This window comes from Rhamphochromis sp. 'chilingali' (genome assembly GCF_963969265.1).
Source record: "Rhamphochromis sp. 'chilingali' genome assembly, chromosome: 2".
Taxonomy (NCBI): domain Eukaryota; kingdom Metazoa; phylum Chordata; class Actinopteri; order Cichliformes; family Cichlidae; genus Rhamphochromis; species Rhamphochromis sp. 'chilingali'.
This window is the reverse complement of record NC_137930.1, coordinates 54986136-54999935: the sequence shown is the minus strand read 5'-3', so window position 1 is coordinate 54999935 and position 13800 is coordinate 54986136. Positions and strand designations below refer to the sequence as shown.

The window sequence follows — 13800 nt, the reverse complement described above, 5'->3', positions numbered from 1 at the left end:
TGGCCAAACTTCTCTGAGCTGATTGGAAGGTAACAGTAACTCAAATCACCACTTGTTACATCCAAGTGTATGCAGAAGAGCATACCTTGAAGCTTCAGCAGCAAAACATAACACTCAAGACTGCATCTCCTGTCAGCTAAGAACAGGAAACCAAAGCTACATTGAATTCACAAATGCTCACCAAAATTGGACAACAGAAGATCTGAAAAAACATTACCTGATTGAATGGTTCTCAGTTTATACTGCAACATTTGTATGGTAATTAAGGCAGTTCTAAAAGCAAAAGGAGGTCCAGCCCGGTACTAGCAAATTGTACCTATAAAAGTAGCCAATGAGTGTATGTGTAAGGTTACAACTTTTTTCCCAGTCAGTTGTACAAAGTAAGACATGCAAACAAAAACGACTCATATAAATTTACATTTAAAGTCTGATTTCAAATGTCTCAACCCAGCTGCACAGTTAGCTGTAAAAGCTGTTCCAGTGTGTCATCTCTTAAGGCTCCTGGACAAAACTTGGCTTGTGAGCTTCTGCCGTCCACCACCACCTGTACACCACCATCATGTATTCAGATAGCTTTATCACATGCACATACTCATTAAGGCAGGCTCTCGAGAGAAGTGAAAAATGCTAAATATCACGTTGACACAGCAGAACCTGATTATTATTAAAGAGGTATCACACACCTTTTATTTGACCGGATTATAAGACTTTCAGTACAGAAGTCTGTCTACAGAAAAATACAAAAATATACGTTGCTATGAATACTATTCATCCTTGGTTTTTTGTTGTTTTTCACAAACAAATTAAACTGAAAAGCACACATCAAGAAAAATTGCGCTTTGTAGCAACTGAAAATAAAATAAATTCATAATTATAATAAAGGTCAATCAAATGGACCAATATGGCAAGGCCATGATGATCCACTTGGTAAAATAAATCCGCTTGGCATCTTTCTTGGCCTTAAGACAACAATTCTGATGGCTAAAGATCCAAACGGGACACAAAAAAAATAAAAAAATTGTAAAAAAATTGCGCAATTATTTACCTGTATATTGTGACAAAACTAAATCATACAATGCCTTGTGAAGCCAACTGCATGATGTCATAGAGTTTGATTATTTATTTTTAGGTCTTTTTGAATTTAACTCTGCAGGTATTCACACTTTTGTTGTCCCACACGTACAAAATCTTTTTGTTGGGATAGTACGACAGCATAGCTAAGATTCCATTACCTGATCTTATGTCAAAACCTGCATCCACAGGACTCTCTTTCTTTAAATCATAGGCATATGTCACCCTTCTGTCTTTGTCATCTGTGAAATACAGCACCCCACACACAATGAAAGCATTTCCTGCTTTAGCTGTCGGGTAGGTGGTGTTTATGACAGACTCTATAGAGAATGTGTCATCGTCGAGCTTTGCGACCAGTGTGCTGTCATCTGCGTTTGAGGCAAAGATGACCCACAGTCCACTTTCATCCACAGCAAACTTGAAGTATGTCTTTGAGTTTCGAAAAAGATAAGTCAGGTTGTGATATCTGGTGTCTGGCATGGTCAGAATCTGCGTTCTCTTCGTTTTCAGACCAAATCTGTAAAAATTTAAAAGATTGACCATTAAATAAATGTTGCAGGCATCAAACACCTCAAGACAGGTGCAGATGGTGCAGCACTTACTTTATAAGTCTGTTTTTTCCGCCGTTGTGGTAGTAAAATGATCCTTTATAAACAACATGGCCACACCCCTGGTAGAACCTCTTGGTGTCTATAGTGTTTTTAGTGTTTTGCAATGTTGAAAGGTCCTGATATTCCCACAAATGTCGACCTGGTGACAAAAAGTTCTTGCGTTAAATCCAATCAAATAACTCTCAAAAGTCTGTTATGAAGTGAGAATTCATGGATGTTGTGTAAGTCACCTGAAAAATGATCGGCCAACCAGTACTGATCTTCATCCAGCTGCGACGCGTCTGACATCCAGGCTCCATAGGTGCTTTCCATTTCAGTGGGCTTCTCTGAGCATTTTATGTTTTTAATAATACACTCTAAACAAAAAAAAGCACACACACACACACACTTTTGTATTTCAGTAAACTATACAGTAGAAGGTAATTAGATAATGGCATGATTTGAAGCTTAATTTAGCAAGTCTCTAACCACTTTCTGTTGATTTGTCACCGGTGGTCACACTGATCTTATTATCAGACCAGAGCTTATTTGAAGAATCTGAAAAAAAAATGAAAGATCATTTTTAATGTAAATATTAATGATGTTTGAGTCATAGCAAGTGATCATTACTTTGTATTTTTGTGTGAGGTGTGAAGTGAAGTGTCAGTATTGAGGTCAAAATGGGACACGTGGCAATTCCTCACCAGTTGTCATGGGTTTATCATTGACGTTTCCACTGTTATTTAAAGTGTCTCTGTTTTTATCCAGTTCTTCAGAAAGTGAACCTTTAAATTGAAAAAAAAAATGAAAGAGTGTATAGAGATTCTAATGATATTATAGTTTCAAAAACACCATATTAGGCACATACTGGCACCAGGTTGGGCCCTCTTTTTCCTTCACACCTTTGATTTTTTTGGCATAGATTCAACAAGGTATTGTAAACAACACTCAGAGATTTTGGTCCATATTGATATGATAGCAACACACAGTTGCTGCAAATTTGTCAGCTGCATATCCATAATGTGAACCTCCCACCCAACATATCCCAGAGGTGCTCCATTGGATTGAGTTCTGGTGAATGTGGAGCCCATTTGAGGAGTCATGTCAATTAACCAGTTTGCTAGAAGCAGCCATTCAGAAGACGTGTACACTGTGGTCATAAGCACATGGACATGATCAGGATCAATACGCGGGTAGGCCACGGTCTTTAATGATGTTTAACTTGTACTTAGGGGCCCAAAAATCCATGCTGTCACATGGTGTTTACGTAAAATTTTAACCATACCATCCAAATGTTCCAGCAAAAATCAAGACTCCAATATAAATAGGATGAAATATTCCATATAAATAAATAACGCTATGAGAGTAACGAGTGTGTTAGTCTTACCTATAAATCGTGTCACTAATGCCTCTGTAGCATTTCGTATAGCAACATTGAAGGCAACATCTTTATCAGCCTCTTTTAGCTCTAGAAAACAAAGTAGAGTGCTTACTCTCTTGTTTTTTTTTCTCTTTTTTTCATATATTTAGACTTCAGTTTATCTCTAGTGTCTTAATGTTTTACCAGGTTCTATTGTTTTATCTGCATCCTTTTTAGAACCAGGAACAGTAAAAGCATCTCTGGTGTTTTCAGCTGGATGTGGAGTTGGTGTTACTGCAGATACAAAGATACAAGTGAGTTAGTACACGTATAAACAGTATAACCAGAATCAGATACAGTATGGCAGTTTTTTACCTGTTATTGTGCTTGTTTTAATGATGGTTCTCCTGCCATTAAATGTATCACTCTTTATGTTGGCATCACGTGGGGCTGCAGAGTGAAATTGGAGCCACATTCAGAACTTTTATTACGAAAGAAGTAACTTAACCATTCAAAGCATATGATTTCCTACCTATTAATACTCTTACTGGCCCCTCTGTGACATTTGCAGTGTCTGTATCATTCCAGGAGCCCTGGCTGTCATTTTGATCAAAATTTAAGGACTCTGGAAAATTTAAAGAAAAAAATGGCTTTAGCATTTTCTCTTCATGTAGTCAGACTAAGGTTTGTCTCATCTGAGGTTTACCAAGTTCTGTTGTTGCATCTGAAACATTCAAAGCACCTCTGGATTTTTCTGGTGAATGTTCTGTTGGTGATTCTACAAAAAGAAAGAAAACTTTTACTAGAAGAGCTGGCACACCAACTAGAATCAACCAGTCCTTATAAGCTTGAGCTTCTTGTCACTAAATGTAAAAAGTTAAGATATTTAAGGTTTAGTTAAATATTGAACCTTGAGTCAGCATAGCTCCTGATTTTGTCAGCAGCTCAGGCATCATTTTGGATATTTATTCAAGATTAGAGTGAAATGATAAAGTTCAAGAATTTTATATAAATAATAACCAAAGTCAAATAGGATATTTCATAATCCAAAGCAATGATTTCATACCTGTTAACAGCATTACTGGTCCTTTAGTTTCTGTGTCATTCAAGATCCCCTGGCTTTCATCGTCATCAAATGTTACTGGTTCTATGATTTTAAAAAATAAGTATTAGGTTGAATTTTGTTTTTTAATATATTCAAACTTATGTTTGCCTTTGCAGTCTTGGTTGATTTACCAGTTTTCACTTTCATGCTCAGATGTTTCTCAGATTCAGAGACATTCAAAGCATCTGTGGTGGCTTTCTGAAGAGGATACGCTGTTGGTGATTCTTCAGGAAGAAACACAAGATGTAACTACAATTTCTGCTGCACACATTAGATTTGTATACAAGTAATATATAAAAATTGGTTTCTCACTCCTGGTTAAATCTCACTGTTCATGAGATAAAAAAAAATAAAAAGCCTAAACTATATATTTTCATAATTAATGATGTTTAAGAGATAAAGCTCTTACCACCCCAAAACATTTACTACAGAAACATAAAACAGCACTGAACTTTAAACAGCTTGAATTTACCAGTTTTCAGAGTTGCTTTAATGAAGGTCTCGCTGCCATTAGAGGAGTCACTGTTTAAATCTGCATCAGGTGGAGCTGTGAAAAGAAGACAACAAAGTTCAACACGTCTTCTTTGCATACCAAGCACAACAAGAGGAGGACATGCAGTTAATAACTCAAAGCACAAGGTTTATTACCTGGTAATAATTGTACTGGTCCATTTGTAACATTTTCAGTGTTGGCATCATTAAAGTTGTTCATAAATGGTTTTGTGTCTAGAGGAATTAAAATGTTGTCATTAATCAGTCCTGGTGAATTTTTTGTGTTGGATTTTTGTGTCAGAAGGGTTACAAATGTTCATACCTCCTCTGGTGTTTGTAGTGATGGGATTTCCGGCTCTTTTTAGAGATCCGGCTCTTTCGGTTCCGCTCACTAAAAAGAGCCGGCTCTTTCGGCTCCGAACCGGCCCTTCAGGTTGTTTTGTTGCTTTAATTAATTTATTATTAACAATAATATAAAATTATGCACAAAAGGAATTACTAACGTAAAAACAAGTGGTTTTATTTATATATGTTTATATATAAATATATGCGGTGGCCCCTAGAGACAAAACACGTACAAACTCCAAAACACATTTCTAGCATGAACTGAACTTCCAAAGCAGAGCTACTAGATCACTTAAATTACACAATTGAAAGCATGTGTGTATTGTTTGTGTATTTATACACAGGCACTCATATATATATTCAAATAATTTTAAAAAAAGTTCATTTACCTGTTATTACCACACACCAAATCCGGTCATTGGTACTTGCTGGCTTGTGTAGCCACAAGATAACAAAGGCTCAACACTGCGCCCAGCATCCTGGAGCACTTCTGTTGTTCTTTTGTACGTGTTTTGAGTTTTTATGTGCTTCTGAGTTTTTATATGCTTCTGAGTTTTTACGTGCTTCGGAGTTTGTACGTGTTTTTACGTGTTTTGGAGTTTTTACGTGTTTTGGAGTTTGTACGTGTTTTTACGTGTTTTGGAGTTTGTACATGCTTCAGAGTTCGTACGTGATTTGAAGTTTGTATGTGCTTTGTCTCTAGGGGCCACCGTAAATATACTTTTATTTATTCACTCCACATAAAATGTAATAAATAAATCATCTAATACAAAAATCAACTATTCACATTTCAAGTTTTAACTATTTACATTTTCAGCTTTTTCCTTTCACAAATTTAAAGTGAAAAGAACACAAAACACTGCAAACCACAACACAATTAAATATAAATTATAATATGAAAACTAAAAGAACATGCATATTCTCTGTCATATGGACCTGCATGAATAAACTTTCTCAATCCTTTATCATCTGCAACCGAAAATAGTTGTGGATGATTACTATACCTTTCTAATGTTGTTGTCCCTGCCTCTCTTTCTCTCTCTCTGGCTCTGTTCCTGTGCTACTGAGTGTAACTACCGCCCCTCCCCCCTCTGCCCAGCGTAAAGCACAAGGCTCGCGTGCAGAGTGAAGCGGAAAAAAAGTGCGAGAGAGAGGCTGAGAGAAAGAAAAAAAAAAAACAAAACCACGTGACGGCTCGCGATAAGGAGCCGGCTCGCGATAAGGAGCCGGCTCGCGTCGTTCACGTCAAAGAGTCGGCTCTAAGAGCCATTTCGTTCGCGAACGACCCATCACTAGGTGTTTGCAGCTGGACCATCTGTTGGTGATTCTTCAGTAAGAAAGAGAAGTTGGTCCACACATTAGAAAAATTATATATTCGAATAGTTAATTGCTTCAATTTGGAGCTCAACTTCATACTCTGCTGCAAGTATCTTAAACAGTTTTTCATTCTTAGGAAAAATTTAATTTGCAGTTTATTTTAATCCCAAAATTGGAAAAATCTTTTTTCATAGAAGTTAAAATCAAGTTAAACACTGCAGACATGATTAAGTTGCTTAAATAAATAGAGCTCAATAACATAGAATACAGTATGATCACATTAGGATTAAAAACAAGTGTTAAAAAACAATCTGAAAGCAAATGAAGTAAAATAAGTATGGATTAAAAATATGAAGTGATAATATAATACTATATAACTAAGGTAAGTATTCAAAGACATTTAAAAGATATTAGTGCACAGTCTGTTAGTCAGTTGTAACGTCAGCTTGTGAATGATTGTGAACGAATAAAGTATCTGCAGCCAGTAAAACTAATCAAACCAAGTATGAGCCCGTACACTCACAACAGGAGCATTTTTAAAACACACCAGTTTTTACTGTTGTTCACTGACAGTTCTGCTGCCCTTAAATGCAGCACTGTTTAGATCTGCATCACTGGGGTCTATACAGTGAAAGCACTTCTAAAGTGACAGAAAGAGGATGTTTTAGAGTTTAATACCTGTTAATTTTCCTGCTGCCTCTGTGATGACTTCAGGGTTTCTAAGAATTGCTGTGCTGTAGCTGTAATCTTCATAAAACGGTGAACGGTCTAGAATGGGGTTTTTTTGTTTTTTTTGGGGGGGGGGGGGGGGGGGGGGGGGTTTAAACTGTGTGGTTTAAATACATTTTTCATATATTCAAATTTAGTTTTTTTGATCATTTACCTGATTCTGTCTTATTGTCCAGTTTCTCAGAGTCAGAGACATTCAAAGCATCTATGAGGTTTTCAGATGGATGTGCTGTTGGTGATTCTGCAGAAGGAACGTAGAAGATGTCACTGGATGATTGGACACACAATTTATCATAATTGTAGAAGAAACTTGCTGGTTTATTACAAACAGCAAGCGATCTTTATGTCATATCGTGTGTAATTTAAAATCACATAATTCACCAGTTTTTGTGTCTCCAGTTATTAGGTGATCGTAAATGTATCGTTTGCAGAAATATAAATGAATTTGTTAACGTCAGTTCTAAAACATTCAGCCGTCTCTTAAATATCTTAGCAGAGACACTCTGACACTCAAATGGTTTCTTACCAGCTTTCAAATATGTGTCTAAAGTTTCATCAGAGAGAGCTTTTCCAGCATCATGCGGCTCACCTGGTGTTGGTAACACCGTGGAATCAAAGAGGAAATCCAGTACAATGAGTATAGTGTGAAATAAGATTTGTGTGTACAATGAATGAGTACCAATATTAACCTGCTAATAAATTCATTGGTGCTTCTGTAACATTTTCTGGGTCGATTTCAGTCAGGTTGTCACTTTGGTAATCTGGGTGAGGTGATATCCAGTCTGCAGAAAAGAAACATGATCAGCATAACCATAAATGTTTTAAATGAATCCAGATACACTATTATACTGTATATGTGGCCAAAGTTTCAAATCCTTTTGAGCCAAAATGGAAATAAGCACAAAAGATCGCATTTAAGGTTTAACTGAGTGGGAAATGCAATTATTCAACCATTTTTATTTGTGTTCTGAAGTGATGTGGCAATACTGATAGCAAGCACAGCAGACATTTTCTTACCACTTTCCACTGTAGTAACAGTAACATTTCTGAAGGAGTCGCTGTTGTTGTCTAAGGCTACACTCAGCAGGCCTGGAGGGAAAAAGAGGACATTTACAATTCTGCAGCATTTTCAGTTGTGACACAAAAAACAAATGATCGTGGCTGCGCTGACTGTTGTTGAAGTTCAGCACTTCTCACCTGCTGATGATTGGGACCTCTCACCTGCTGGGACCTCTGTGACATTTTCTTCTTTGGTATTGTTGAAGGCGTCTTGACTGTGGTTTGGATAAAAAGAACCAAAATCTAGGAAATAAAAGATGTTGAGTTTGATGCTTTTTCTTAGTCAAATATTCGTCTGCCAAACAAGACTTCTTATCGCTCAGAGTGGTAACTAACCTAATTTTATATTTGTGCCACTAACATTCAAAACATTAGTTGTGTTATCAGCTGGACGTGGTGTCGGTGATTCTGTGAAGAAGAAAAAAAGAGACATAAATTGCTACCCTTATCTCAGAGCAGTTACGAAGCACACACCATCCATAACATCCACCCATACAGACATACATATATACTTTGCAACTTGTTGTTTTCTGTGTTGTTTTATTAGCTATTAATTTTAACCCTGTGAGGTCTAAGTCATCATCAGTGATCACCCTGACTCTGACTCTAACTCTAAACAATCAGAAGATGGATGAATGGATGAACAGTTGTCGATCAGGCTAATGGACACCTCTATGACCAGTGTGTTGGGAACTTATCTTTAAGATCAACATGACTGAAACTAAGAGACTAAATAAAATAGAGACAAATCCAGACAATCAAAGAGTTTAAATTAAAATCTAAATAACAGTCTTAAATCTTGTTTCTGTAGGAGAATGGCTTCTGTGCTTTTAAAATCTCGGCATTAATCATGCCTTTGACCAGTCTGATTTGTGAGGAGAGACGTGAAAAGATTTTACTTTGTGGTAAAACAACTAGAACTGTGAATGTTACACTGCTTAATATCATAGTGGATAAACAAGTGATTTTTAACTACTACTGAAATTGAATATAGAGTGAACAAAAGCAACTGAACACTCTTCAGGTCAGCCAACACTGTTTTTTTAATAATCACACAGCTTCTCATATCATGTTTGCGGTCCTTGGTCCACTGGCTCATTGTGGCATTATTCCTACCTCTCCATGCGTAAATTTGACGACTACTTCCTTCAGTAATCTTGTTTTTCATGTCACTGGAACAACAGGTGGAGCAGGGTGGACCAGGTGGACCAGGAAGACCTTTATGTACACAGATTATTAAAAATATGATGTGCAGAACAGACCAAATTAACAATACTGCTAATATAGACTCTTTAATATTAACCCAATTATATTTATATAGTGAAAAGTCAAAACATAAGTCATCTCAGAGTATTTTTACACTGTAAGGCTAAGACTTCACGTGGTGGGTGGGTGGGGGCTCTGATTCTATATTCATTTTGAATGTTACCAGCCAAAGAAGCTGTTATCAGTTATTGCCACTTTCATAAATATCACTGGATGCATAAATATGAGGTGAGTGACTTTAACATGAAGAAAGATCAGCCTGGGCCACACTTATGAAGAGCACACATCAGCCTTGACTGGTTGGGTTAAAGGGAGAGAGGAGAAAATAGGTCAAGGAGACAATTAAAACAAAGAAGGTTGGCTGAGTCAGAAATGTTCAGCTCCAGAGCCAGAGACCTCTGCTGAAAGCACAGGGAGGTAATGGCATGCAATGTTCATGGCCCTTTGAAGTCTGTGGAGTAAAAGAGAGAAGAGTAGAGGAAAGGTGCTCGATGCGTCATGGGAGGTTCCTCTGACGCAGCAGCATAACTAAGTGATGGTTCAGGGTCACCTGATTCAGCCCTAACTACAGGCTTTATCAAAAATGACCGTTTTAAAACTAATCTTAAAAGTAGAGATGGTGTCTGCCTCACAAACCCAAACTGGGAGCTGGTTTCAAATGAGAGCAGCATGATATCTGAAGGCTCTGCCTCCCACTGAAATGCTGAAAATGTGAGGATCAGAAGTAAGTCTGCCCTCTGGTGCTATCTACAGAATATGGTACCATGAGATCTATAACATGTGTCAGAGTGTGATTAAGCAGGACTGCAATTCGGTTCTAGATTTAACAGGAAACAAATGAAAGGGCCTTATTATGACAGAAATATCACCTCTCTCTACTCCCTGTAAGTACTCTTGCTGCAGAGTTTTAGAACAGCTGCATCCTGTTATAAGGTGTATGGTAAGTACAGAAGTCTGGCACAGAAGTAACAAAAACAATAAAAGAAAAAGGAATGCTGTGATGTGGGCTACCCTATTAACTGTTCATATAAGACTGTTTTAACCTTAGTAATGACTTGTTGAAGGAAAAAAATGTCCATCCCGGTTTTCCCTCCAAGGCACGAGCGATAAGCAGAGTTCTGTCCTTTCCTTCTAAGATTCCTAATTATTTAAAGTAACACTCAGGTATGCCATTCAGCGTGTTAGTACGAGCTCGGGAGCAGCTTGGGAGAACAAGAAAACAGAGACTGCTTTAGGTTGCCTTCCCAATCGACTCAAAGGTTTATTTAGTACATAACAGCTTATATAGAGGAAAAAAAGGTTCGTGTGTCAGCTTTCCCAGTTCAAACTGGTACAGACTAAATAAGGAAACGTCTTCCTGCCTTGTGAGCAAAGAAGTATCCTGTGTGTAGTTTATCAGTTCAGCTACAATTTATGATCATCCCAGCAAAATACACTCCTAGACATAGAATACAGAGTTCTTTCATTAGTGAATTCTGAAACAAACCACCTGGCCTTTAACAAGCCTTTTCCAGGAGATAAAGAAAAAGGGAGGATGGGAGTAAGGAAGTGGTCTCGTCTCTGTGGTGTTTTCGACCTTGGGGTACCAGCTTGTGAGTCTTACACATTAATTCTTGGGTCACAGAGAAAGAGAAAAACAACTAGTAGATGGGCCTTATTGAGTAACAGTTTTCCTGTATAAAACAATATCCTGTAAATGCTAACCGTGGTATCAAAATATCACAACACTTGTGATGCCTCAAATGTATTCAGTTCAGTTACATTTTATTTTTATCGTATTAAACCACAACAGCCAACGACCACAATAAAGGTGCTTTATATTGTAAGGTAAAGATGCTACAATAACAGAGAAAAAGCCACAAAAATCAGGTGATATGAGCAAGCACTTGGGGACAGTGGGAAAGAAAAACTACTACCGGGGAGTGGCAGCCTCTGCCATGACTGGTTTGGGAGTGAGTGAAGGGAAACAGGACACAAGACATATTAAAGGTGTGTTTTTTGATGGAAATTAGAACACTGGGGTTTTCAGGTAGCCCTAGTGAGCTGTATGAGCAGAGATTACCCTCATTAACATTTGATGCACACCCAGTTATTTTGTTCTGGAAGCAGGCCTGAAAAATGACAAAAGCTACTCAGTTTAGAAAAGAGAAGTAAGGATTAGCCCTACTTAGCATAAATTTAACACATCACAAAAAGACTGAAGAGTTGAAGGAAGGAAAAGGAACCAATAACAGTTAACAGTCTTTTAAGGTAATGTCAGGCTCCCTGAGTATTCATCAAGAGCTTCATGTTAGTTCAAAAACCTAAATTTCTTCAGAATCTCAGATTAATCTCAGAGTTTAAGCCATGCAGAGTTGGTAAAAAGATACAGTGAATGAGTGAAAGTTTAAAAAAAACAAAAAAACATTGCCCACACTGCAATTTTCAGTTTCAAAACAACAAAAATACTATAATTTGGGCTAATCAGTGCTAATCAGTGCAGCAAACACTTATCCCACTGCAGTAAACAGCTATGTGGCAGCTAAATACAAGTTTCTTGCAGACAGTGAGTGGGATGCTCGTGTTGTGCAATCACAGCAGGAACAATGAAAGACTGTTTGAAATGCACGAGAAGCTTCTGTTCTGCAAATTTGGTTGTTTTCATACAGCTTTTCGCTGAATGGGAGAGGAGATGGGTTCTCAGATTTCTTAGAAATATAAAAGTTCTCACCTTTTCTACCTCGTCTCCCCTCTGGCCCCGGTGGACCTGGGGGTCCAGGTGAACCAGGTTTACCTGACAGAACAAAAACACTTTGTAATGCAGTAGGAATTTAGCATAATTTGAGTAAATTTACTCAGTAAATTTAAATTTCAGTTTTTACCTGGGGGTCCAGGTGGGCCTGGAAAGAAAAAAACAATTCACATATTTAAAAAAAACAACAACAACAACTATGGGCAGTAAATACGCAAATGAAAACAGTGGAGATGCATGTTTTTATGATGTGCACCTGTTAAACAAATTCCTTTGGAGCTCCTGCACATGTCTGTGAAGGCTTTGACCTGAAATAAAGAAAAAGACAGGCATGAGGAAAGTTTTGATTTAGGTGTAAGTTAACCACATATAGGGCCATTTGAGTTAGGCCCTGTTAACACAGAAAGGACAGGGTGTTTTCTAAAGGTCTATATTTTAATCTTTTGCCATGTTCAGTGTTTATTCCCAAAATCCAGCAAAAGAATCATTCTCGTTAACAGAGCTGAAGCAGTTAGAGTATAACAACAACAACAACAACTAAAATTCCCTAAAATTTTCTCACTTCTTAAATGTCTGCTGTTCTTTTAATCTTTAGGCTTTAGATGAAACAAACTGAAAGTGAAGATTAATTGTTAATAAAAACAATGATACTGCCCCCGGCTCCCTCACAAAATATACAGTAGCACGGCTTTGAAGAAATGCCAGTTTTGTAGTGGAAGAAAGTGGAGCCGAGGGAGGAGCAGTCACTCTTCACAGCACAAAGTACTTTTCCAGGAAGCACTCAAGACTAGAAATTTGTTAATGGTTACAACAGACTCCTGGATTTCTTAGATTGCAAGGAGATGCCTCACATGATCGTATTAAAGACACCAAACTCTGGAAAAATAAAAAAATTCAGTTTTTGTCATAATAGAGTAAACAACTTTTAGCATTAGTATTCACAGTCCTACAGAAACATCCAAGCATGCTGATGTCTTACAGGAACCATAGAGTATGTCATGAGCATCAGCATATCCTTCTGATCTTCGCTTTGCATTGGATCTTCTTCCTGGTTTCTCCTGCGGCGGTGGAGCTTCCTGAACTCTCGGGCCTCTCCGGGGTCGATGGGCAGGATTCCCGTCCGCAACCTGCAGCTCTCTGTCAGCTCCTGCATCTGGGACTCCAGCCTAAACAGCTCATCTGCCAACTCTTTCTGCCGAAACAGCAGAAACACTAAACCTGCCGTGCTCAGGAGCAGCAGCACGCACATCCCCACCAGCAACACTTTCCACATGGGAGAAACAACACTTCCCTCTTTCATGTTTGTGCCCCGTTCCTTGGTCCTCGCTGCACAGTGATCCGGGCTGTGTAATTCAGAAGCACATACAGCACATTTCTGAACACCTGCCAGCAGATGACACGTCAGAGAGAAACCACAGTAGAGCAGTTGGAGAGGAATAAACATGTCAAAATCTGCCTGGAACTACAGCGAGAGAGAGAGACACGTGATGCATTGCATAATAACAAACATCTGCAAGACTGCTGAAATCTGTAGGCTTGCATGATTTAAATGCAGCTAATGGACATATTTCCAGAATGACACATCCTCCAGACAGCATAGGGCTTCCCATCATTCTGGTGCCTGTTTTCCTCAGCATTTTCACTAGCTTGTCCTACTCAAAATTACATGGAAGTGGAATAAATAAGCTTCGAACAAGGGACACATTGTTGGGATCTACAAAAGAACTTTCAGAGA

The 13800-nt window shown here is 38.0% G+C and overlaps 2 protein-coding genes across 2 annotated transcripts; both read right to left on the bottom strand.

Moving 5' to 3' along the window:
* Positions 1-1464: 1464 nt before the first annotated feature.
* Positions 1465-4954, bottom strand: LOC308392105 (uncharacterized protein). Its single transcript, XM_080874974.1, has 13 exons — positions 4941-4954; positions 4775-4852; positions 4599-4673; positions 4258-4350; positions 4088-4168; positions 3728-3799; positions 3554-3646; positions 3397-3471; positions 3226-3315; positions 3049-3129; positions 2366-2446; positions 2151-2219; positions 1465-2038 (listed from the first exon to the last, which is right to left on the bottom strand). The coding sequence occupies exons 2-13, from the start codon at positions 4836-4838 to the stop codon at positions 1854-1856; spliced, it is 1059 nt and encodes a 352-aa protein (XP_080731100.1). The 5' UTR covers positions 4839-4852; positions 4941-4954; the 3' UTR covers positions 1465-1853.
* A 2739-nt stretch (positions 4955-7693) lies between these two features.
* LOC308384559 (uncharacterized protein) lies at positions 7694-13365 on the bottom strand (the record flags this gene model as incomplete). Its single annotated transcript, XM_080863087.1, has 8 exons — positions 7694-7791; positions 8027-8098; positions 8207-8311; positions 9185-9286; positions 12045-12107; positions 12196-12213; positions 12322-12373; positions 13045-13365. 8 exons carry the CDS (start codon positions 13363-13365, stop codon positions 7694-7696), a joined length of 831 nt encoding a protein of 276 aa, XP_080719213.1.
* Between the last annotated feature and the right edge of the window lie 435 nt (positions 13366-13800).

Excerpts from the sequence above, each read along its gene's own strand:
- LOC308392105 (XM_080874974.1), bottom strand. The coding sequence starts at position 4,838 with ATGAACAACTTTAATGATGCCAACACTGAAAATGTTACAAATGGACCA. Across the intron at positions 4,674-4,774 it reads ACCAGTACAATTATTACCAG|CTCCACCTGATGCAGATTTA; the intron begins GTAATAAACCTT and ends TTCTTTTCACAG. Across the intron at positions 2,039-2,150 it reads TGACAAATCAACAGAAAGTG|AGTGTATTATTAAAAACATA; the intron begins GTTAGAGACTTG and ends TTTTTTGTTTAG.